Raw genomic sequence first — 26,825 nt, forward strand, 5'->3', positions numbered from 1 at the left:
AATTACTTCAAACAATAAAAATTATAAAAATACAATAAATACTAATTCCACCCAAGAGCAAAGACATAATTTGATCATTTTGCTCCATGTACACATAATAAAAGTGACAAATGACTGCATTAAACCAAAGCGCTTAGGCATTTATTTACAAATCTAAAACTTCCACCACTTGGATGGCGATAATCCAATTAAAAGTGCAACAAGCAGCATTAACATTATCTGATTTATACTCTAAGGACAAACATTGTAATGCAGCAAGAGGTAAAATATCAACATATAAAAACGATTAATAAGCATTAAATAATTAACACAAAGCCATTAATAAACATCAACAAAGTAGGTTACTCTGTCCTTAATGAGCACAACTTTGATGAGCAGTCACTGTTAGACTCCACAGCAGTTACTTAGTGCCTTTTTCCCACCATTTAGACTCAACTTAACCTGTGTCTCAGACTTCCTCCTTAGCTTGGCATGCTTCTTAATCTCTCTGAGGGGTATAAAACATGCAGTCATCAACCACTTCCTGTTTAACATTTAACATGTTTTAATTATTAACACATCACAATGTTTGGATTATGTAACTTTTTATGCTTGGGTCACAACCAGGTTTGATGTAATTTAGAATAAAAACATGGACATAGGGGATTTTTTTAAATGGAGTTGAGGTGGATGAATTATTTTCCAAAGATTAAATGATTTTACCATAGCATAAGGTTAATTTTACATTATTTTATAATCTAAAACTACCTAAAATGCTGCATCATGTAGAATATCTACATTTTCATGGACTAGACAGCACTTATATGCTCACATGGCAATTAAGATATACGTAAGCTTTGTGGAAAAAACATGGCATTTATTAGATGGTTTTATACAAAGCATATAACAAATGTGACCAAATATCATGCAAGCATCTAGGGGTTAAGGGCCCTGCTCAGGGGCTTCAGTGACAGCTTAGTGGCAGCAAGGGCAGTGATAATTTAGTTACTAGTCATGATATTTGGCAGAGATAGCTGAGTGGTTAAGGTACCCAACCAAACCAGACATGCCCACACCCAGCAAGCAGAGGGCACTACATTACAAGAAATGAAAGTAGATACAGTGGGGCCAAAAAGTATTTAGTCAGCCACTGATTGTGCAAGTTCTCCTACTTAGAAAGATGAGAGAGGTCTGTAATTTTCATCATAGGTACACTTTAACTATGAGAGACAAAATGAGAAAAAAAATCCAGGAAATCACATTGTAGGATTTTTAAAGAATTTATTCATAAATTATGGTGGAAAATAAGTATTTGGTCACCCACAAACAAGCCAGATTTCTGGCTCTCACAGGCCTGTAACTTCTTCTTTAAGAAGCTCTTCTGTCCTCCACTCGTTACCTGTATTAATGGCACCTGTTTGACCTTGTTATCTGTATAAAAGACACCTGTCTACAGCCTCAAACAGTCAGACTCCAAACTCAACCATGGCCAAGACCAAAGAAAATTGTAGACCTGCACCAGGCTGGGAAGAGTGAATCTACAATAGGCAAGCAGGTTGGTGTGAATAAATCAACTGTGGGAGCAATTGTAAGAAAATGGAAGACAAGACCATTGATAATCTCCCTCGATCTGGGGCTCATCCCGTGGGGTCAAAATGATCATGAGAACGGTGAGCAAAAATGCCAGAACTACACGGAGGGACCTGATGAATGACCTGCAGAGAGCTGGGACCAAAGTAACAAAGGCTACCATCAGTAACACTACACCGAGAGGGACTCAAATCCTGCAGTGCCAGGCGTGTCCCCCTGTTTAAGCCAGTACATGTCCAGGCCCGTCTGAAGTTTGCCAGAGAGCATATGGATGATCCAGAAGAGGATTGGGAGAATATCATGTGGTCAGATGAAACCAAAATGGAACTTTTTGGTAAAAAAGTCGTGTTTGGAGGAAGCAGAATACTGAGTTGCACCATACCTACTGTGAAGCATGGGGGTGGAAAAATCATGCTTTGGGGCGGTTTTTCTGCAAAGGGGACAGGACGACTGATCTGTGTTAAGGGAAGAATGAACGGGGCCATGTATCGTGAGATTTTAAGCCAAAACCTCTTTCCATCAGTAAGAGCATTGAAGATGTAACGTGGCTGGGTCTTCCAGCATGACAATGATCCCAAATACACCGCTCAAAGGAGTGGCTCCGTAAAAAGCATTTCAAGGTCCTGGAGTGGCCTAGCCAGTCTCCAGACTTCAACCCCATAGAAAATTTGTGGAGGGAGTTGAAAGTCCATGTTGCCCCAAAATATCACTGCTCTAGAGGAGATCTGCATGGAGGAATGGGCCAAAATACCAGCTAGTGTGTGCAAACCTGGTGAAGACTTACAGGAAACGTTTGACCCCTGTCATTGCCAACAAAGGTTATGTTACAAAGTATTGAGTTGAACTTTTGTTATTGACCAAATACTTATTTTCCACCATAATTTACAAATAAATTCTTAAAAAATCCTACAATGTGATTTCCTGGATTTTTTTTTCTCATTTTGTCTCTCATAGTTGAAGTGTACCTATGATGAAAATTACAGACCTCTCTCATCTTTCTAAGTAGGAGAACTTGCACAATCAGTGGCTGACTAAATACTTTTTGGCCCCACTGTATGTACAGTACCATTAATGATCAAGCAAAGGTTAGCTAGCTATAGGTTTAAGTTTATTGTTAGTTTTTAACACCCTGTCTGCCCCTTCATGGCAGGAAAGATTGTGATGCATCTTTTTAGGTCAACAAATAGGAGGAAATTTACAACCCCAAATCAGAAAAAGTTGGGACATGGAAAACGCAAATTATATAAAAAAAATAAATAAATAAAAAGTTTTACATTTACTTTGACTTTCATTTCATTGCAGACAATATAAACCTGAGATATTTCATGTTTTGTTTGGTCAACTTCATTTTATTTATTAATAAACATCCATTCCTGCATTTCAGGCCTGCAACACATTCCAAAAAAGTTGGGACAGTAAAGTATTTACCACTTTGTAATGTTGCCATTCCTTTTCACCAAACTTAAGATGTTTTGGCACCAAGGATACCAAGTGATTTAGTGTTTCAGCTTTTATTTCTTCCCATTCTTTTATTTTGTCCCAAACACGTCTTAAGATGTGCAACAGTACGGGGTCATCGTTCTCGCATTTTTTGTTTCAAAATTCTCCACACATTCTCTATTGGGGACAGGTAAGGACTGCAGTATACTACAAGTACAGTATACTAATTCACCTTATTGTCTTGCTGTAGGTTCGTTATTTTTCGGTTGTTGGGGTTTGTTAAAAAAAAGAAAAAGAAATTGGATAAAAATTGAGACCAGATTCTAAAGCTCAAGTCTCAGCAGTGCCACTGGCCTTGTCAGGCATTGTACAGACACAGGAGGAATTGGCACCCTTGAAATTAAGGGTGTCATGCAATCAACAGTGGTATTCTCCCTCGTCCTGCATGTAGTTCTTTGCCTGCAGTTTTACAAACTCCAGCTCAAGTGTCTTCCTTTCTGCTATAAAGGTATGATTTATGGAGCGTTGCAGAGATTGTCCAACAGGGTTGCAAAACTCTGCACAGGACTTTGAGCACTTTTGAACTGACCATTGGGTCCTTTCCTATCCTCCCCAACCAATGGCCATTTAGCTGGATATTTAGTTTGGCCATACAGCCATCTTTAAAGAGGTTGTGCCAAGCTTTCTGCATTTTAAAATTGAGACCTCTGTGGTCCTAGGAACACTTGACACCTTAGGAATTGTTTTATATGCTTGCACTTTAATATCCTTGCCCAATTCAAATGGCAACAGATAAATTCCAACTGAGTTCGACATAATACAGGAAGCACCTGATCACAATGTAGTCACAGAAAGGGGTCTCCATACTTTTGAAAAAAATAAAATTTGATTGTATTTATTAAAAAAAAAAAACTCTAAAAACATCACTTCACATATATGGGTGATTAAATGTAAAATGATGGTCATTATATACTTGTAAAATTTAATTCACAATTCATGCCATAAATTTCAAACTTTTTGGGCTTTTAGTCCAAAAAACACTTTTTTGCATTGTGGTGGTGTGATTACCATTTTTAGCCAGTGACTGCATTAAACAGAAGCTACAGGATATATCAAACATACCTTGCCAAATGCAGAACTGCCTCTACCACATTGGTACCCTCTTTTGCACTTGTCTCACAAAACAGGGCATTGTACGTCTGTAATAACACACATTAATAATAGCTGGTAGTATTGCCCATTTTATTTATAATTATGCATATCTAAGAAACTCACCATAGCAAGCTTTTCACCATGGGTGTAACTCACACATCTTCCATCTTTCATCTCTGCTCTGAGGTCCACTTTATTACCAATTACACACAAGGGGATGCTGCCATCTGTGGACTCCTAAGCAACACAATATTTTTTGTGGTTCAATAAAATGTCATTATTTGTGATTTTTAAACTGGAAAAGTCATGTGTTAAGACTACCTGAATCTGGTCAACCCATTCTCGAACATTTAAGAAACTGCTCTCTGAAGTTACATCATAAAGCAGAAGCACCCCATGAGCTTTCCGAAAATATGACCTTGCAATGCTGCGGAACCTTTAGAGATAACATTTTATCAAACATTACAGAATAGTGTAAAATACCTAGATAACACCTTACCAAATTTACACTCACTTGCCACTAGAAACAATACTAATACTGGATGGGTTACCCTGTTACTTTTAAAGCAGCCTCAATTATTTGTGAAAAAACACACTTTGCAAAACTTTAAACTGAGATCATCTTACAAAATAACTTTACCTCTCCTGCCCAGCGGTGTCCCATATTTGAAGATTTGTCCCTTCTCCATCCACAAGCATCTTCTTCATTTGAAAATCAACCCCTACAGCAACAATTACCCTTTATTATTTAGTCTTTATACTATAGACAAACACATTTTAATGAAATATACAACCCTTAATCAACAGGTTGGGACAGTATTGAGAATGCAATTGAACAATACTGAAACATGTTCCTTAAAGAAAGACATATTTCTCCATCTACACTGCATATCATTAATGAACAATTGAATGAATCTAGAGGAATTTCAGTGTTTAAAGTACAAGGGCACAAGCCTAAGCTGAACACCAGTAATCTCCAATCCCTCAGACAGCACAGCATCAAGAACCGTTACTCATTAGCTGATATAACCACATGGGCAAGGGATTACTTTGTCAAACCTTTGCCAAACACTAAAATACTAAGTTAAAATTTTACTGTGCAAAACAAAAGGCTTATGTTAACCATGTTTACAAGTGGCATCAAGTTCTTTGCATTGTGGTCATCGAATCAGTATTTCAGATCTTTTTGGAAGAAATGCACACTGTGTGCTCTGGACCATCCAGACTGTTACCAGCAACAAGTCCAAAAAACAGAATCGGTCATGGTATAGGGTTGTGTCAGTGCCCATGGCAAAGGTAACTTGCACAAAAATGTGTACTTTTCTGCACAGAAGTGTAACATATGTTGCCTTTAGGATGACATATTGCAGGGACGATTAAGTGAATTATTAAATTATAAAATTAAATTCTCTCTAGAAACTCCAGGGCCAGTTAGTTGCTGGAATGCCTGCTAAACATGATTACTATGGAATATTACATTTAAGTACTACTAACTAAGCTGCCAGGAATGTAACAATGTACTCTTATTAAGTATCTAATATTGTGAATACATGCTTAAACAAGTTAACTAGTTTCTATAATAATAGTTCTAAAAGTATACAGCCCAAATAACATCCTACAAACTACATGGAATGTCAGAATATGTTAACTCTTACCAAGCGTTGTTTTCATGTCTTCTCTGAACTCATTTGAACTAAGACGCAGCAAAAAGCTGGATTTGCCAGATCCTGCATCCCCTGCCAGCACCAGGCGGTACATTGGAACAAAGCCATCACAATCAAAGTTGTCGTCTTCAGCTTTCTGAAAATCACAGATCACTTGATTAACCAAAGTATTACTCCAACAAGACAAACAAGCTACATCCACAAATTCCTTATTTGGGGGGAAAAATAGACTAGAACCCCAAATCGGAAAAAAAAGTTGGAACAGTTTGGGAAAATGCAGCATTTCTTACATTGACTAATTTCATTACAGATCCTGGTTGAGCCCAAGCTACTTCATGTTTTGTCTGTTGTACTTCATTGCATTTGTTAATATGTCTTCATTCTTGCAACACATAAGAAAAAAGTTGGGACGGTTAATGTACCGCATTTACCGCTATGATGTCATTCCAACACTTTTTGGAATTTTCTGACAACATGGATAGCAAGCTATGATGTGTTTCGGGTGTCTTGTCCCATACTCCCTGCAAACACGTCTCAAGGAGTGCACCAGTATGGGCTTATAGTATTTTTCTATTTGAACATTCTGGCAGGCCTGTTCAGTACCTGTACCCTCTTTTTCTGCAGCATGTGGTTTTTCATTGTCTTGCTGAAAAATCCATGATCATTCCTGGAAAAGGTGTCATGCTGTCATCATAGAAGTGTAAATTACCTTTACCAAGGGCACTGACAATCTCATACCATGACAGACCCTGACTTTTGGACTGAAAACGGTCAGTCCTTTTCATTTGTAGTCCAGAGCACAATTTCTGAAATACTGATGTGTCTAAATACAATTCACGTTTGTGTGATGGTCCACCCCAGATGCCTCAGAGCCCAGAGAACTCAAGCATTGTTAACCATGTCCAGAAAAGGCTTTTTTTGGCACAGTGAAGTTTTAAGTGGCATTTGTGCATGTAACTCTGGTAAACCTTTGTCAAGCACTACAATACAAAGTAATCCCTCACCCATGTGGTTATATCAGCTATTGCTGAATGATGGTTCTTGATGCAGTGTCATTATCAAGGGATTGGAGATCATAGGTGATCTCCAATAGCTTGCACCCTTGTCCTTTACCCACTGAGATTCCTTGAATTATTTAATGATTTTATGCACTGTAGAGGTAGAAATATGCAAACCCTTTTTGTCTTTTATTTGCACTTTCCATATTGTCCCAACTTTTTTCTGATTTGAGGCTGTAGTACAAAAAACTAAACTTTGTTCTAGATACATTATATAGCCAAAAGATAGGGGACAGTCCATATTAATGCCAGTTGTTGTGAAGTCCAACAATCTCATGGATAGCTGTCCACTTACCTTTGGCTACACAGGGTATTATTTATTCTAAAGCGGATGTTTATTACTGAAACATTAAAGAGTATGTTCCATATTGTTCTGTAAATATACTCCAAAAGTGACATGAGAAATACCTTTAGGGGAAACGCAGACAGACGTCGTCTCAGAGAGGATGTTAATGAGCTTACTCTGCTGGATGCCAAATTCATCTCAGACTTCAAGTCTGATACCTACAACAGAATATTCAAGTTATTTAATGTCACTCAGAATTTTAAGTTTTATCATGAAGCAATCCACAAAGCACCAGTTCACCTCCAGTTCAGACTGAACATAAGAGTAGCTGTGGTGTGCTGTGACCTCAGAAGTGCTACTCGTGTCACTGTCATAATAATTGCAGCCCGACATGTGGTCCGTGTCTGTCTGTAAAGAAACACCACTGTCCAGATACTTATCTGCCCAGTGTGTCACAAGGGAGAACTTCTCTTTGGAAGGAACTGCATCCATGTCATCCACTTCATTAGCAAAGCTTGTTCAGAAGAATGACATACAAAATTAGGTAGAGCAAGAGTGGTTTCGGAATAAGTTTTAAAAATAAAGTAAATATCTGAAATACCTGTACTGATTTATTGTGCTTTGTCGAAGTGGCTTTAATTTCCTTGAACGCATTTCATTTTGGGGGGAAAGCTGGTGGAAATATGTGAGAAAAAGAATCAAGATTTAACCCCTCACAAAGACAAACTCATGTCAATCCTTATATCACATTTTAACATCTAAACCAAAAGAATAATGGTTAAAAACTGGATGTAGCTGAATAAACTTAATTGAACATACCATAGAGTATAATGCTGTTGATTATTCTGCTTACACTTACTATCCAATCACCCAGTCATAAGGCAGTTACTGTTCACATCAAACATATTGGGGTGTCTGTGTAATTTGGGGCCATGATGGAATGTGGTATGTAACTTCTCATTGCAAGACAGGGTGATTTGAGTATTTAATTTTAAAAGTGACTACTGGGGCCAGTAATTACTTAACTACTTTGGCAACTCTTCTAAATTCTTTAGTCACCCAAACTAATAAATACTAAGATGTATATTATTGAACTGATCCTTGATGGTACACAGTCAATTTAAACTCTGACACACAATTCCCAGTAACTTCTCCCAGTACTGCTCCCAAAATTCTCATACCAGCATCACACATCAATCATTGAAATGCTACCTGGTCATTGGTGGCAGCACAGAGATTCCTTCTGATTAAAAGAAAACAGTGGAGGGCCAAAAACTAATGCAGCATTTAGTAACTATACTTTAACTGCACCTACAGGGGTTGGACAAAATAACTGAAACACCTGGTTTTAGACCACAATAATTTATTAGTATGGTGTAGGGCCTCTTTTTGCGGCCAATACAGCGTCAATTCGTCTTGGAAATGACATATACAAGTCCTGCACAGTGGTCAGAGGGATTTTAAGCCATTCTTCTTGCAGGATAGTGGCCAGGTCACTACGTGATGCTGGTGGAGGAAAACGTTTCCTGACTTGCTTCTCCAAAACACCCCAAAGTGGCTCAATAATATTTAGATCTGGTGACTGTGCAGGCCATGGGAGATGTTCAACTTCACTTTCATGTTCATCAAACCAATCTTTCACCAGTCTTGCTGTGTGTATTGGTGCATTGTCATCCTGATACACGGCACCGCCATTGGATGCACATGGTCCTCCAGAATGGTTCGGTAGTCCTTGGCAGTGACGCACCCATCTAGCACAAGTATTGGGCCAAGGGAATGCCATGATATGGCAGCCCAAACCATCACTGATCCACCCCCATGCTTCACTCTGGGCATGCAACAGTCTGGGTGGTACGCTTCTTTGGGGCTTCTCCACACCGTAACTCTCCCGGATGTGGGGAAAACAGTAAAGGTGGACTCATCAGAGAACAATACATGTTTCACATTGTCCACAGCCCAAGATTTGCGCTCCTTGCACCATTGAAACCGACGTTTGACATTGGCACGAGTGACCAAAGGTTTGGCTATAGCAGCCCGGCCGTGTATATTGACCCTGTGGAGCTCCCGACGGACAGTTCTGGTGGAAACATGAGAGTCGAGGTGCACATTTAATTCTGCCGTGATTTGGGCAGCCGTGGTTTTATGTTTTTTGGATACAATACGGGTTAGCACCTGAACATCCCTTTCAGACAGCTTCCTCTTGCGTCCACAGTTAATCCTGTTGGATGTGGTTTGTCCTTCTTGGTGGTATGCTGACATTACCCTGGATACCGTGGCTCTTGATACATCACAAAGACTTGCTGTCTTGGTCACAGATGCGCCAGCAAGACGGGCACCAACAATTTGTCCTCTTTTGAACTCCGGTATGTCACCCATAATGTTGTGTGCATTGCAATATTTTGAGCAAAACTGTGCTCTTACCCTGCTAATTGAACCTTCACACTCTGCTCTTACTGGTGCAATGTGCAATTAATGAAGATTGGCCACCAGACTGGTCCAATTTAGCCATGAAACCTCCCACACTAAAATGACAGGTGTTTCAGTTATTTTGTCAAACCCCTGTACATATTGGATGTGGAAATAAAACTGCCAAAGAGCATATATTCAAGATAGGTATTCAATAAACAAGCAAAATTACATATAAACAGTACACTTACCAATCAGTTTAGCTTGCGAGTACAGCAAAGAAAGAAAAGAACACCTACCCGCCTTTTGGAAGAAGTGATGTCAAAAGCCAGTGTAGAGCGCAGCCCATCATTGCTGTCATACAACTTTTTATTGGCATCCCTATCACAGTGAGAAAACACACAACAGGCATTGAGTATAAAGTAATTCAGATAAGTGACATTGTCTAATGTTTACTTCTCTAGCTTACACAAAATCATGTTTAACCATATATATATATATATATATATATATATATATATATATATATATATATATACAGTGTATCACTAAAGTGAGTACACCCCTCACATTTCTGCAAATATTTCATTATATCTTTTCATGGGACAACACTATAGACATGAAACTTGGATATAACTTAGAGTAGTCAGTGTACAGCTTGTATAGCAGTGTAGATTTACTGTCTTCTGAAAATAACTCAACACACAGCCATTAATGTCTAAATAGCTGGCAACATAAGTGAGTACACCCCACAGTGAACATGTCCAAATTGTGCCCAAATGTGTCGTTGTCCCTCCCTGGTGTCATGTGTCAAGGTCCCAGGTGTAAATGGGGAGCAGGGCTGTTAAATTTGGTGTTTTGGGTACAATTCTCTCATACTGGCCACTGGATATTCAACATGGCACCTCATGGCAAAAAACTCTGAGGATGTGAGAAATAGAATTGTTGCTCTCCACAAAGATGGCCTGGGCTATAAGAAGATTGCTAACACCCTGAAACTGAGCTACAGCATGGTGGCCAAGGTCATACAGCGGTTTTCCAGGACAGGTTCCACTCGGAACAGGCTTCGCCAGGGTCGACCAAAGAAGTTGAGTCCACGTGTTCGACGTCATATCCAGAGGTTGGCTTTAAAAAATAGACACATGAGTGCTGCCAGCATTGCTGCAGAGGTTGAAGACGTGGGAGGTCAGCCTGTCAGTGCTCAGACCATACGCCGCACACTGCATCAACTCGGTCTGCATGGTCGTCATCCCAGAAGGAAGCTGACGCACAAGAAAGCCCGCAAACAGTTTGCTGAAGACAAGCAGTCCAAGAACATGGATTACTGGAATGCCCTGTGGTCTGACAAGACCAAGATAAACTTGTTTGGCTCAGATGGTGTCCAGCATGTGTGGCGGCGCCCTGGTGAGAAGTACCAAGACAACTGTATCTTGCCTACAGTCAAGCATGGTGGTGGTAGCATCATGGTCTTGGGCTGCATGAGTGTTGCTGGCACTGGGGAGCTGCAGTTCATTGAGGCAAACATGAATTCCAACATGTACTGTGACATTCTGAAACAGAGCATGATCCCCTCTCTTCGAAAACTGGGCCTCATGGCAGTTTTCCAACAGGACAACGACCCCAAACACAACCTCCAAGATGACAACTGCCTTGCTGAGGAAGCTGAAGGTAAAGGTGATGGACTAAACCCAATTGAGCACCTGTGGCGCATCCTCAAGTGGAAGGTGGAGGAGTTCAAGGTGTCTAACATCCATCAGCTCCGTGATGTCATCATGGAGGAGTGGAAGAGGATTCCAGTAGCAACCTGTGCAGCTCTGGTGAACTCCATGCCCAGGAGGGTTAAGGCAGTGCTGGATAATAATGGTGGTTACACAAAATATTGACACTTTGGGCACAATTTGGACATGTTCACTGTGGGGTGTACTCACTTATGTTGCCAGCCATTTAGACATTAATGGCTGTGTGTTGAGTTATTTTCAGAAGACAGTAAATCTACACTGCTATACAAGTTGTACACTGACTACTCTAAGTTATATCCAAGTTTTAGTTCTATAGTGTCGTCCCATGAAAAGATATAATAAAATATTTGCAGAATTGTGAGGGGTGTACTCACTTTTGTGATACACTGTGTGTGTGTGTGTGTGTGTGTATATATATATATATATATATATATATATATATATATATATATACATATATATATATATATATATATATATATATATATATATATATATACATACATACATACATACACACACACACATACACACACACACACTGATCAGCCATAACATTAAAACCACCACCTTGTGTCCTTGTTAACAGCTCCACTTACCATATAGAAGCATATAGAAGGACCCCCAAAGGACCACCACAGAGCAGGTATTATTTAGGTGGTGGATCATTCTCAGCACTGCAGTGACAATGACATGGTGGTGGTGCGTTAGTGTGTGTTGTGCTGGTATGAGTGGATCAGAAACAGCAGCGCTGCAGTAGTTTTTAAATACCGTATCCACTCACTGTCCACTCTATTAGACACTCCTACCTAGTTGGTCCACCTTATAGATGTAAAGTCAGACACAATCACTCATCTATTGCTGCTGTTCGAGTTGGTCATCTTCTAGACCTTCATCAGTGGTCACAGGACACTGCCCACGGGGCGCTGTTGGCTGGATATATTTTTGGTTGATGGACTATTCTCAGTCCAGCAGTGACAGTGAGGTGTTTAAAAACTCCAGCAGCATTGCTGTGTCTTATCCACTCATACCAGCACAACACACACTAACACACCACCACCATGTCAGTGTCACTGCAGTGCTGAGAATGATCCACCACCCAAATACCTACTCTGTGGTGGTCCTGACCTTTGAAGAACAGGGTGAAAGCAGGTTAAAAAAAAGTATGTAGATAAATAGACTACAGCCAGTAATTGTAGAACAACAAAGTGCTTCTATATAGTGAGTGTAGAAACAAGGAGGTGGTTTTAATGTTATGGCTGATCAGCGTTTGGTTCTAAAACAAAAAACAGAAGTTGATAACTTACTGGAGAATTTTAACATGTTCTGCATATGACTGGTACTCAATCACCATCTTCTTCAGGTCATTACACTCTCTGTAGGAAAATTGGCAGCAAACACAATTAGCACTGAACTGAACTGAATTGAGTGCTGTAATGTCAGGCCCATTGTGCAGATTTAATGAGGAACACAGTTTACATAATTTATTAACTAAACAAATTATTCTCTTCCTGAATTACTGACTCTCAGACAAGCCAAAAATATCTGCATACCTCACTTAAGATTTATGATTAGAAAGTAAAAAGACGACTGTATGCCCCCGATACACACACGTTCATAATTATACATAATTGTATTTTCATAAATAAAAGTGCTTTGGTAACCTGCTGGAAAAAAACAATCCACAAAGTTGTGGAACATTACCAGAGCAGGATGCCAGCTTTCTTCCAAGCTTTCCATGTGTCCTTTACAAAGACATCTACAGACTTCTAATTTTGCTTAAGCAGCCTCAGATCAACACCAATCCATCATCAAATTCCAGTGTGCAAGACACTGCACAATCTCTGTTGTTGGCATTCCAGTGATTGTTATGGAATGATTTATAATGATTTAAGTCCCAACATAATTGGTATAAAGCAACCTTCTGAATGCAGTATGTATGGAGGTGGACACATACTTTTACACATTAAATCAAAGAGCTATCAGTTTATGAAATACTGTTCTACCAGGCCGAAAACGTGTCATGTCAGCAGATATTAGGAATCCTATAATTTAACTTCAATTAACGTAATTCAAAACAGACCAAATATAGTTGTATCTGATAGTGGATTATTGTGTAGTTGTTTAACAATTCAGTTTTCAATAAGATCTATATATCCAATTCCAATCAGAAAGAAAACAATTCTACATTGAATTCAGAATTGGACAAAGAGCAAAGAACACTAACAGTATAAAAGTTCACCTCTCATGTTGGAGTTTCTCATCAGCATATGCATTCTTTAATCTGTCTAGCTCTACTTGCTGAACAGAGATGTTTATTTGTGCCTTTAGAAGAGATCTCCTGAGCTCATCATTCTCCTAGAGATAGACAAAAAGGAAAAAGCCAATGTAAATGCATTTTACCAATTCTCCCCAAATATTACATGTGTAACAATAAAAGTGTAGTGGTAAATTACTCCTTTTAAAAACGTAAATTACGCCTAAGTGGGTAGCACTGTCGCCTCACAGCAAGAAGGTCCTGGGTTCGATCCCCAGATGGGGCGGTCCGGGTCCTTTGTGTGGAGTTTGCATGTTCTCCCCGTGTCTGCGTGAGTTTACTCCGGGTGCTCCGGTTTCCTCCCACAGTTCAAGTGAGGTGAATTGGAGACACTAAATTGTGACCGTGTTCGATATAACCTTGTGAACTGATGAACCTTGTGTAATGAGTAACTACTGTTTCCTGTCATGAATGTAACAAGTGTAAAACATGACGTTAAAAATCCTAATGAAACAAACAAACATTACTCCTTTTCAGACTAATATACACACTCTCAGAGCATTTTATTTGTTGCACCCATCTGGTACATTCACTTACTGATTAATGTTATAAGCTACACCTACCATACAGATGGATTTTGTAAGTATAAAATTACTAACTGTAGCCCTTCTGTTGCTATGCACATTTCCCACACATCCACCAGACAGAATGCAGACAATTGCTGTTGATGCAAATCACAGTATTGCCACTGGGGTGAGACAATACATAGACCAAAATCAATAGATTTTATTAAAACGGTGCCACTGATGTGAGGGAGAAAAAAAAAAAAAAATCTTAAAATAGCACTACAGAAAATTAAAGAGCACAACCACCACAGAAGGGCAAACCATAATTCTGGATTTGGATGCATACTACAGTATATTGTACTGTGGGGTACGGTCCAATGAAAAGGGGGCATTCTAAACTAAAACGTTATGCATGAATAAAGACAATGGCTTTAATATTTCTCTAGTCTTTTTTCAGGACAATTTGACACTGTTTGGTTGGAGCACTATTCTCCTCCCAGCATTGACATTAGGAGCGTTTAAAAATCCCAATAACACTGCTGCACCTAATACACCCATACCAGTACCACACACACTACATTTACATCAGTGGTATTGCAGTGCTGTGCAATATGTTCACCAAATCACCACATCACAAATGCTTGATTTACTGCATTTTGCAAGAACTTAAATGGGGTTTGTATTTATGGTTCAATAATTTGCAACTACACAGCTCAGAAAGCTTAACTAAGTTGCACCAAACAGGATTTCAATGTGCTCGAACTTATGATAAATATTAGAAAATCAGCATTTACTCAAAAAATAGAAGCAGGACTACCCCAGAACAACTGGAATTGTTGAATAGATTACACTACAATCATCGTTGTACTTCTTTTTTTAATAGCAGAGTCATTTGTAATTTATAGGGACAAGAAAACACCAACAAAATCATTTAAACAAATTTAAATATTAAAGATCGGGGAAAAACAGAATATTTTTGCTAGATAGAACTTACTTCATGTATAATTAAATGCATTTAAATGAGCAATCAAGAGTGTAGGAAAAAAACTCTGGTATGAGGTAGGCAGGTTCTGGACTGCTTTGCTTTTTAAAGCCAGAACTTTATTCAGGGCTTGATTTGTGGAGGAATGATGGCAGCAGAGCTAATGATACTGGTTTAAAATAAAATATGAGGTAAATAAATAGTTGCATGTGTCTTCAAATTAAACTTAAAACATAATGATAATCATGAACTATATTTTCTCAGAAATGTTAATATTTTTTCAATAAAACTGTACGTAGTCTCTGTAAATGTTAGCTAATAATATCATTTTTGCCCCCAAACACATGACACGGAAAGCAAAAGCATGCATCAGCTTTTAAAGAATACTCAAGCCATGGCCTGGATCGATACCAGCCTCGGATTAATAGCCTGTGCTGTCTGGCCAAAGGTGTGCTTCAGAAAAGCATTTAAAAAACTGTCTGTGATGGCGAGGAAACGTTCAAACCATGAGCTGCTTCGGCTTGTGCGGGGGGAAAGAGAACAGGCAGCTAGACTGACTTGGCATGGAGGAGCCCTCAGATGTGACACTAGCAAGTTTGGTTGATTTTTTATTATTAGTTTTTTTTTTATCAGAAAACAATGCATTATAGGTTTTCCTACAATGTATGTTTATTAAATGCAAAATTCACAGACAAAAAAAAAAACAAAGTTATCAAGTAAATTTAAGTCAGACTACTAACTAGCAGCTAACTGCTAATAAAATTAAAAAATATTAAAAGTAAATATTAAATATTAAAGTCCCCCCTTCCCCTTAATCCCCCCCCCAGCACCAGCCCTGCTCTAAAAGTAAATAAACTGCTTGGCCAAAACGGTCAGTGAATTAAAAGTTAAAAACCTAAAAGTCTTTGGAAATTTACTGCAGTGATTATGTTTCATCTGGCAACAACTCTTGGAACCCCAACTTGTACAGCAGGAACTATGCATTTAAGAAATAAGGAGCTACCTACTGTATAAGCCTCTGGAGGCAGTGTTATGATCTTGGACTGTTTTAGTCAGTCAGGCCTAGGTTCAGAATTATTTTGTGAAAATTCATTCCCTGATGGCATGGGCAGATAACATGTTGACGATGCCAAAATGTATTGGACAATTGAAGAAGAGTTGTTGTAAAATTGTGAATAGATGAGAAATCATTTTCAACATGAATTGCCAACACATCATTCTGGGCTTAATCATACTGAAAGATGTGCTGGAAAAAAACATGACACTCAAATAAACAGGTCACGTTGCATAAAATCTTTTGAAACAATGCCTGAATAAAAGCTAAAGGCAGCACAAATAAATCTTAGAAGTTATGACTAAATATTTATGGCATGACCAAATGTATTTTTGTATATTCTCACTTGAAAGGCATCGTAAGTCTATATTACAAAAGTCATATCTAGACCAGAGCAGTAGTTTCTTTTTGATACTGGTTTGTATTAGCACAAATATGATGATTAAAAACCCACTTTCCATACCTGTGTCAGCTCTTGAATGTGCTCTCTTAATTTGATTTCATCTTTTTTGGGACTGTTAAACTCTGCCTCGTCTTGATACTGCAAGAGTCATTTTTAGTAATTTAGGAATCTCATTGAATAAACCTATTCAGTTCAACAAGATTAATAAGATTTTACAATATAAAACAGTTCTGAAACAGTAGTACTAGCTCTACACAGTGTCTATAGACTTAACATGCACCTACAGGTTAAGTGATACATGAGGAATTGATACAGAAAAGTCTGTGCACAATGGGTTTCCACAGCTTCCTAATCCGCACAAGCAACACTGCAGTTGCCGAGATCCCGAGATGCATTGAAGAAGATCCGAGTATTCTGGAGAGAACTATCAACAACAAGACATGGGTGCATCACTATGACCCAGTAGTGACCCTACACTCACTGTCCATTTTATCAGCTCAACTTATCATATAGAAGCACTTTGTAGTTCTACAATTACTGACTGTAGTCCATCCATTTCTCTACATACCTCTTTAGCCTGCTTTCACCCTGTTCTTCAAATGGTCAGGACCCCCACAGGACCACCACAGAGCAGGTATTATTTAGGTGGTGGATGTTTCTCAGCACTGCAGTGACACTGACATGGTGGTGGTGTGTTAGTGTGTGTTGTGCTGGTATGAGTGGATCAGACACAGCAGCAATGCTGCTGGAGTTTTTAAATACAATGTCCACTCTATTAGACACTCCTACCTACTTGGTCCACCTTGTAGATGTAAAGTCAGAGACAATCGCTCATCTATTGCTGCTGTTTGAGTTGGTCATCTTCTACACCTTTATCAGTGGTCACAGGGCACTGTTGGCTGGATATTTTTGGTTGGTGGAGTATTCTTAGTCCAGCAGTGACACTGAGGTGTTTAAAAACATCAGCATTGCTGTGTCTTATCCACTCATACCAGTACAGCACACACTAACACCACCACCATGTCAGTGTCACTGCAGTGCTAAGAATCTTCCACCACCCAAACAATACCTACTATGTAGTGGTCCTGTGAGAGTCCTGACCACTGAAGAACAGCATGAAAGAGGGCTAATAAAGCATGCAGAGAAACAGATGGACTATAGTCAGTAATTGTAGAACTACAAAGTGCTTCTATATGGTTTTAATGTTATGGCTGATCGGTGTATGTCTTTTCTTGCAAAGAAGATATTGAAGTCAGCCCTCTGTCAAAAAAATCATGTTAACATTCTTTTAAAACATCAAGGGGTTTACTCAAATGGGCAAACAGGGAACGGTGCAAATTACTTTGCAAAATAAACTTAAACCTGCAATTTGCAGCAAGAGAAGATAAATGCTGTCCAAAACCATCTTGCTGCACAAGGACAATGTATACACACACATCACGGTATATATACATACATACAGTTTATATACACTGTTGGACCCACCTGTGTAAGCCTTTCCACTGCTGCTTGCAGGTCCATTAACTCATTCTCATGCTTAGACTGGAGCATGGCAATGGCTTCTTCCATTTTATTTTGCTCCTGGATCCATGAAATCCAATAACACACATTTTATTACACACACACAAGCCTTACAGAGACCTTTATAAAATGCCTTTAAATAGTGTTAGTCAAGATTTTAAAGAGCTGGCACAGTTGATGTCAGCACTGGAAACTACAGGAATCATGGTAAATCAGTAAATTATTGAAAAACAAAACAAAGGCTACATTACAGAATGTCTATACAGTCAAATATTTTAAAAGATGAATCTAATTCAAAGTTCTGGTTTAGTAATTTTGTATTTTCAATTTTAATTTCACTACTTCTTGTCCTGGTCAGGGTCACAGCCTTTTATCCGGATATACATGATAAACTGCAGAATTAGTAAATTAGTGTTATTTTACAAACAATAGAATAAGGCATGAATTAATGAAACATTGTTTAATTTATACCCTTTCTAGGATTCTATGCTCTGTGCTGCTTAACTGTTGCTGCAAATCCTCCTCCATCTCTGTTAGCCGAGTATCTGTCAACTCCTCTGTTCTATTAGCAGGAAAAAAGTAGACAACACTGATAAGTGAAAAGTTTGGCCATTTCAGGTCTTACAATAATATTCACAAGTTCTCCGAGATGTCAACTGATGCTGGGCATGGGTATGCAGACATTTGAAGTAAGAAAAATCAAGTTAACAGCCACATTTGTTTTTGAGTGGTATAAGTGTCCCAATTGTTTTGCCAAGCTTCTGTGGTGTATGCTTTTATGGCTGATCTGAGATCAGATAGCAGGTAAGAGCATTGTTGGATCATGGATGTTACACGTACTTCTTTGCTGCCAAGTCTGCTTGCGTATTGTCTTTAAGGCTGGAGTGTCCTGGGATCCAGCAGAACTTTAAGGCAGCTAAAAAGCTGCAGTAATCACATAGTGTTGGGGTGATTGCTATTATCGGGTGTGTGGAGTAATGATGCTAAATTCTAAAAGTAGGATTTTAAATTTGTTTAAAACAAAACAAAAAACTGAGCTGTTGGTTTCAGCATTGATTCAAACACAGACAGGCCAGCCTAATAGACATATGCGCAGGTTGTAACTGTAAAATGAAGTGCGATATGTTTATATAGAGTACTACGTTTTAAAACAGATTTTAAACATCATTTTGGATTTAATCGATGTTATTCTAGTGTACCTGAATATTTCCTGGAGGGGGTGTTAATTTCAAGACAAACTTTCCCAAACTGTTGCCTATAATTGTAATAAATAGGAGAAGTGCTTCCATGATTTTTGCCTGTGCTTTATATTAAATAATATAGCTACATTTGAGCCGCTCAGGTGGTGCAGCAGTAAAACACGCTAGCACACCAGAGCTGGGATTTTAAATACATCGTATCGAATCTCAGCTCTGCCATTCGGTTGGGCTGGGCGACTGCATGAACAACAATTGACTGTTGTTCACAGGGTAGGATAAAGCTGGATAGGGACTCCTCATAACTGAGCGAATCATGACCTGCTGGCTGGTCGAGGAATAATGCTGATCAGGGTGTGGCTCTCCATGCACAAAGCTGATTGGCATATGAACTCGCCTCGTTCAGGTAAAAAAGATACAGTCAGCTACTGCACGTGTAGGAGGCCCCGTGTGACAGTCTTGATCTCCTCAATCAGGGCGGGGGTCAGCTCCAGTGGAGAGGAAGCATAACGCAATAAGGGGAAAAAAAATTGGACACACTAAAATTGGGAGAAAAAGGGACAAAATGCACAAAAAAGCTAAATATATGTACAATATATATACTATAAATAAATGCTGAAAATAAGAAAATTAACAACAGATTATTAAAATATCACTTGTTCACAGTTTTACTATCAGAAGTAGAAGAAGATTTGTTTGTTAAAACAGCATATAACATTTCATGTGAACTAACGTGTGAAATGGTTTCTACTTCCTTTATCCCTCAAAGACCTTAATCATTTTATTTCTGAAGAAGGGACCATTATTCAAGTACATATAGTTTGAAACTTGTAAAACTGCATTCCAACATTGACCGAAACTCTTCTATTGACAAAGTACAGCCCACTGATTAGTAGGTGATGTTAAAACCTGTTATCACCCAGCATATAAATGTCCAGTCCATAAAGCATTTGTACTTTTACATCATCCTTACCTAATTATTAAGGGGAATTCTCACCATTACTTAAATATTAACTACATTGAAAGTACATCAGAAAACAGCACTCCTTTATACCAGGATCATATTACGTGTGAGTGCAAAGGCCCAAACTAATTTAAGGAGTTTTAAAGCACGAATTACAAAATGCTATTTGTAATCTCTGTAGTTGCTATCCATAGGTGTTTTGGGGGAAAAAACTGTGATGCAGTTCTCACCTTCTTAGACTGGTCTCCAATTGTTCTCTCTCCAGTCCATGTTCTCTGCTCTCCACCACTAGAGCTTTGATCAAATCCTCATACTGCTGTAAAAGCAGCATGTCGGTGGTGGAATGAACTTGCTGATACAGCTCACTCAAAGGATCCAAGAGTCTAGCAACATATTACAATAAACCAGAGACTTAACAGAGAATCTGCAAGCATGGAGATGATGAATCATAAATGGAAATTCAGTAAGTTATTAAAAGAAAGTGAAGAATGTTTCTGTATAACCCCTTTAATCTAATTTAATCACTTATTAATTCTCACACACAATTCAAGTTCACGATTCACAAGCTATTAATGAAAAACAAACTGATTTATGTTACCAGGGTCCCTCTGCTTATCCCCCACCTTTTGTGCAGGTGCCATCAAACACCCAGCAGAGGTCATTATTGCAACAGTTATGAGGAATCCCTCCGGCCCTCCCTCCATGGACAAGTCGATTATTGTCTGTAAAGGCACCTGGCTGTCCGTTAAAATTTTTCCACTGTGCCAACCGAGCACATTTCATAATTGTTTTACATTTTCAACTGGAATTTAAGTCAGAAGATCAGCAATGTAAGCACCCACAAACTTGAAACACCAAAAAAGCCCTACCTAATTAACGACCGTAAAAATCATGCCAAGAATCGTAAAATTAACCTTTTCCCATGTGTTATTTTGCAATTTGCTGTGAAACTCAAAAGATAAAGGTTTGTGTTTAGCGATTTAACATTTTTTATTTGCGTAGTATTCAAGTGCCCTACTTAATAATTAATCTGCACTATGAGGCATTCCTAGCAATCATACGGCAATTCAGTTAGCAATCGGTTAGTAAAAATTTCCAAGATGTCAAAGCCTAAAGCAGCTAAAAATATGATTATGTGGACGCAGAAAGGGAATGTGTCAAAACGCAGAAGAGAATTTGTCTTTGAGGCAAGACTCACACCATTGCTTGATGTTCTAGGTTTACATTCAACCATTAAGGTTGGCGATCATTCAATTTATAAGTGTTATTTAATGACTGCCGTGAAATGTGGCACCTTTCTTAAAAAATCTGCAAGGTGAAAGTAAGCACACTTTCCTGTGAATTTAGTAGGACCCTACCAATAAGATATATATTTTGGCACCCAATAAAATAAATTTGTATCCAATATTGCCCAGTAAGTCATTCTATTCATGTTCTTTCTACTGTGTGTCCATGTACAGTTTTTACAGTAGCAACCCAATAACACAACGCTCCAACCTCTACCATGATTTGGGACCAAACCAGTATCCACAAAAGGTCTTTAATGATGGGTAGTGGATATCCAATTTGTCAACAAATTAGTGTAAAAAATGATGAACTATTTAACTATGTTCATCAAGGAAAGTGTGAAGGGGATTTGCATATTTTTCCCTCTACAGTGCCTAGAATTATTAAACAATTCACGAAATCTAAAGGAATTTCAGTACGTAACGGGCACTAGTCTAAAAGCTGAAAACCTGTAATCTCCGATTAATTAGACAGCACTGCATCAAGAACTGGCATTCATCATTCAATCATTCAGCAGATATAACCACATGGGAAAGGAATTACTTCGGCAAACCTTTGTCCGGCACAATACAGAATTACATTCACAACTGCCACTTAAAACTTTACTGTGCAAAAAAGAAGCCTTATGTTAACCATGTCCAAAAATGACGGATCTTGCATGGACCATTACACATTACAAAAGCCAAGGTCTTTAATGGTATGGTTTTTTTTTTCCAGTGCACTTGACAAAGGTAATTTACACTTCTGTGATGGCAGCATCCCAGGTGCCAAAACGTCTTTTAAGTGTTGTAAGAAGAATTGGCAACATTACAAATTTCTGGTAAATACTTTACCATACCAACTTTTTTTAGAATGTGTTGCAGGTCTGGAATGCAGAAATTGGTGTTTATTAACAAATGAAAATTACCAGACAGAACTCTTAGGTTTGACATATTGTCTGCAATAAAATAAGTCAAAGCAAATGTAGCAAACACTACATGTTTTTTTTTTTTTTTTGCATTTTCCATACTGTCCTAACTGAGTTGTAGAACTTGATTTATTTTCATGTAAACTTAAAACTATCAACTGCCATCAAGTTCTTCATGAACATCCTGTCTACAGGAGTAGGCAAACCTTTTTGGCCACACTGGATTCTAAAATTTGACAATTGGCCGGGCCAATAGCATATGGGGGGATGAACTAACATAAAATTACATATGAAAGTCATTTACATAAGCAGTAAAAATTATCTACCTACTTGGCTTCATTTCAGTGGGAAAAGTGTTGTTGATCAACCATTTTTGCCAGTGTATCCACTTGCTTTAGCAAAGGTCGGTAGTTTTTGGATAGCACCATTTAGTGAAATCAACTGAAATGCAGGGTATTGCAGGAAAAATATGAAATAAACGCTGTCTTCAGGACAACTTTTGTAAATACTCGAGGGGCCGGATTAAACAGCCTAACGGGCTGATGTTTGCCCACCACTGCTTCATTGTATCCATCTATCCCTTTGCTGGCTCTTTATGTGTCAAGTGGGTAGCACTGTCGCCTCACAGCAAGAAGGTCCTGGGTTCGATCCCCAGGTGGGGCGGTCCAGGTCCTTTCTGTGCGGAGTTTGCATGTTCTCCCCGTGTCTGCGTGGGTTTCCTCCCACAGTCCAAACACATGCAGCCAGGCACTGAATTGTCCTATAGGTACCTAGCCGCTATGATGCATAAACCAGTGCATTGTAGTGCCGGTCCCAAGCCCGGATAAATAGGGAGGGTTGTGTCAGGAAGGGCAACCGGCGTAAAAACGATCGGCCGGCGACCCCTATAACGGGAGCAGCCGAGGAAATAGATAGGTTTGTTTATCTGTGCTTCAAGTGATATGTTCAAGGTTCCATTTGCTTGTCTTCCTGGCTGTCCAAGGTACTCTCAAGTCTTGGCCAGCACCAACGTTTGAAAACGCAATGTTCTTCTGCCTGTCCCTCTTTTTTAAATTCGGTTTTCAAATAAACCACAGAGAAAACAAATAATTCTATTTTTTGTTATAAATCTGAACATATTCAGCCTACATGTTTACACTAAACGTTTGTAAATTTGGTTTGTATTGTAAACTTTTAGTTTACTGTAAAATAAACTAACCGCTTAGACTTCATTGTTTAAGTATAGGCGGTGAAATTAAAAGTTTAAAAGCGTGTAACGTATACATATTAAAACCCAACATTTGTATTTATTTTCTACGACGTCAGAATATGTATTCTAAGCATTAGTAGTAACAGAGCCATTGTTTAGAACTTTAGGTGTACTTGCCTGCCCAAATAGTAGGCCACGTCTCCGTCCAAAGTGTTTTCAAACTCATCCCATACACTTGTTCGACTCTGACTGTAGTGGCACAGTGAAGAAAAATTGATCGTTTCTGATACTTCGTGAAAGCTCAAACAAAAATCGTTATAATTAATGCAGCCGTCTCCATCCACATCAAACTTTTTAAACAAAGTCCTCATCTCAGATGATGGAACATTCAGCTCTCGGCACACAGTTGTGAAATCCTCATACTCGATTCTTCCCGACTTATTTCCATCGCAGGCGGAGAACAATCTGCGCAGGTCAGGTGTATCCATGAATTCTCTTCTTACAAACACTTTATACTTTACTTGTAAAATTCCAGCACATCGAAAACACTCAACTCAACTCGACCAGTGAGAGCGATGCTAGTTTCCCTTCTTAGAGGAGAGGACGGAACATATACAGCCTTTCACGGTGAAAACAATAAGAAAGCCCCTAACAATTTAAACCACTCGTAGGCACGCAACACTATACCTAAACCTGTGTACTAAAACGTGATCTGAAAAGAAGTAAGGCGTTGTGTGGCTATTACATCTCGCATCAGTGCTCTCGACTTATGATTGGTTGGTAGTAAAAGAGGGCGTTAAAAATTACTAGCCGCAGGTGAACTACATTCAAATAATCCAATGATACACCTGTTCTGTTGTAGAGAGGGGTTCGAACCGTCAGGGCTCTCGAGGCCCTCAAGAAGGGTCGAATTTTCTAAGAATAATATAATAAATAATTAAACAAGTGTTCAGTTCTAATCTAGTTTTTCTACTCATAATTTGAAAATTAACTTTTAAGCAAATACAAATCTAAGCAAAAATCCTTCATACCTTCCTATTTAATTTGTGTTGGAATTTGAAGTGGTAAATTAAGGTACAGTGGTACCTTGAAACTCAACGTTAATTGGTTCTGGGAGTGGCGTTGAGTTTAAAAGACGTTGAGTTTTAAGGTATTTTTAAGGATGTATGGAAAGCCTGTTAATGTGTTCCATGGTCCCGTGGAACTGCATATATTTTAGGCTAATGTAAAATAATGGGGTTGTTTTTGACACTTATACACTGAAAATAACACAAATATAATATGAAAACAGTTAAAAATTAATACAATACAAAAATACAAATAAAGCCTGCTCTTTACCTTTACTTCTTTATTGTTTTTTTATGCTGCATAATTAGTGGAGAGAACAAATAAGCAGTAATAATTAAGAGAGTTTTAGTGTTTCTATGTCGTTCTTTTAATACATTAAGTTACACAATTTTTTTTTTTTTAACGATAAGTGTTTTAGACTCTCTCGGGAAAGCTGATTATTACAATTTCTCAGAAACCCGTCTGTAACACAAGTTTAAAAGTGAAACAGGAGAAAAATCCAGCTGAACACAGATACATGTGGAGCTTTCAGAGTAAATTTGACGGTTATTCCACACAAATGCGGATTCGTCTCATGTTCACATGATGTTTAACCATAACGCTCAAGCCGAGCGCTGAGCAAAGCAGCAGTCGCACACACGTTGAGTTTAAGAGAAATGTTGAGTTTAAGGGTACAAATTTCTCGACAAAGGCGTTGAGCTTCAAAGATTTTGAGTTTAGGGGACGTTAAGTTACAAGGTACCACTGTAGCTCTCTTGTGAGGGACCGAATGCTGCAGTACCTTCTCCCACACTGCAGAACAGTGAAAAGTCCATGTGATGGGTCTGATGGGTGTGATGGATCCTCCACAATACTGAGAGCTTTACGGATGCAGCGTTTACTGTAAATGCCCGTGAGAGATAGAACAGAGATTTTTGGTCTCTTTTGGTCGAATATAGTGCAATTCCCAAACTAGACAGTGATACAGCTGCTCAGAATGTGCTCGGATTTTCCTTAGCCTTCTCAGAAAGTAGGAGTGCCGTTGGGCTTTCTTGTTATGGAGGTGGTGTTGAGGATTCAGGTGAGGTTCTCTGCCAGGTGAACTTTAAAGAATTTTGTGTTCCTGACGAGGAGCTGTCAACATTCAGCAGAGAGTGATCACTCTGTGTTATTCTGACGTCAAGAACCATCTATTTAGTTTTGTCCACAGACATCAGGGTCTTGATATGTCTCATAACAAGCTTCTCAAAGCACTTCATGACAAGGTAGCTCAATCTCTTAAGAGTAGCTAATCCAGTTTATTTTTGTTTTTGGAATGTGGAAAGAAATCTGACAACATGAAGGAAACTGTAGCACACATAATACCGGCTGCACCACTGTGGCCTTGTTTCTTTACCATATCCCTTGTATATGTAAAATACATAAATATATAAATGTAGCTTTTATTTCCCTCTTTATAGAATGCAGTGTAGTGTAGGTAAACATGCTTTTTATATAAAAGTGCACCATATATTTGATGGATAAATTATACAATTTTCTCCAATCAAAATATTTAAATTAGTATAAAATGCTATTGAGTAGTTAAAATTTAGTTTGACTTATTTAGTTTTGTTAAATTTTTATTTATTTATGTATTTATTTTTGCTTTACAAAAGGCTTACACGGTAGACACTTAAAAACCAACACACAGTCATGTGAAAAAGTTAGGACACCCAATGAAAACCTTTGTCTTTTTTAACATATTTAAACATATGAACATTTGAGCTTTATTTGAACAGTACTGAGAGACTGAGCTAATATAACACCCCCACATTTATTACTACTTAAAATGTCTAAAATTAGAATCCGGTGCACCACATCAGCTCCACTGATTAGACCATCGTTAGAGGACATTGGAGTTTTATTTAAACATCAGACATTAGTTTGGTTTGCTCTTGATTGTTGAAGTGAGTGGTATCACCATGGTGAGATCTAAAGAGCTCAAAGACCAGGACTTCTGGAAAAATGTGCTTTGGACAGATGAATCCAAAGTTGAATTATTTGGGCACAGTAACAGAAGACATGTTTGGTGCAAACCTAACACAGCATTTGAGCACAAGAACCTCATACCAACTGCGAAGCATGGCGGTGGAAATGTC

The 26,825-nt window shown here is 38.5% G+C and overlaps 1 protein-coding gene across 1 annotated transcript; it reads right to left on the reverse strand.

Moving 5' to 3' along the window:
• Positions 1 to 242: 242 nt before the first annotated feature.
• rasef2 (RAS and EF-hand domain containing 2) lies at positions 243 to 24,128 on the reverse strand. The gene is made up of 17 exons (XM_063004640.1): positions 23,818 to 24,128; positions 20,488 to 20,640; positions 18,569 to 18,659; positions 18,062 to 18,157; positions 16,637 to 16,714; positions 13,557 to 13,672; positions 12,622 to 12,690; positions 9,875 to 9,956; positions 7,771 to 7,841; positions 7,470 to 7,683; positions 7,292 to 7,387; positions 5,817 to 5,961; positions 4,802 to 4,883; positions 4,483 to 4,597; positions 4,285 to 4,398; positions 4,132 to 4,208; positions 243 to 487 (listed from the first exon to the last, which is right to left on the reverse strand). The coding sequence occupies exons 1-17, from the start codon at positions 24,126 to 24,128 to the stop codon at positions 385 to 387; spliced, it is 2,013 nt and encodes a 670-aa protein (XP_062860710.1). The 3' UTR covers positions 243 to 384.
• Positions 24,129 to 26,825: the final 2,697 nt, after the last annotated feature.

Source organism: Trichomycterus rosablanca, chromosome 11 (genome assembly GCF_030014385.1).
Source record: "Trichomycterus rosablanca isolate fTriRos1 chromosome 11, fTriRos1.hap1, whole genome shotgun sequence".
Taxonomy (NCBI): domain Eukaryota; kingdom Metazoa; phylum Chordata; class Actinopteri; order Siluriformes; family Trichomycteridae; genus Trichomycterus; species Trichomycterus rosablanca.

Bases quoted from the DNA above. Each gene is read 5' to 3' on its own strand.
- rasef2 (XM_063004640.1), bottom strand. From the start codon at position 24,128: ATGGATACACCTGACCTGCGCAGATTGTTCTCCGCCTGCGATGGAAAT. The intron at 5,962-7,291 runs GTATTTCTCATG...TGTGATTTTCAG, and splicing joins TGTCTGCGTTTCCCCTAAAG to AAAGCTGAAGACGACAACTT. The intron at 488-4,131 runs GTATGTTTGATA...TATACCCCTCAG, and splicing joins GCAGTTCTGCATTTGGCAAG to AGAGATTAAGAAGCATGCCA.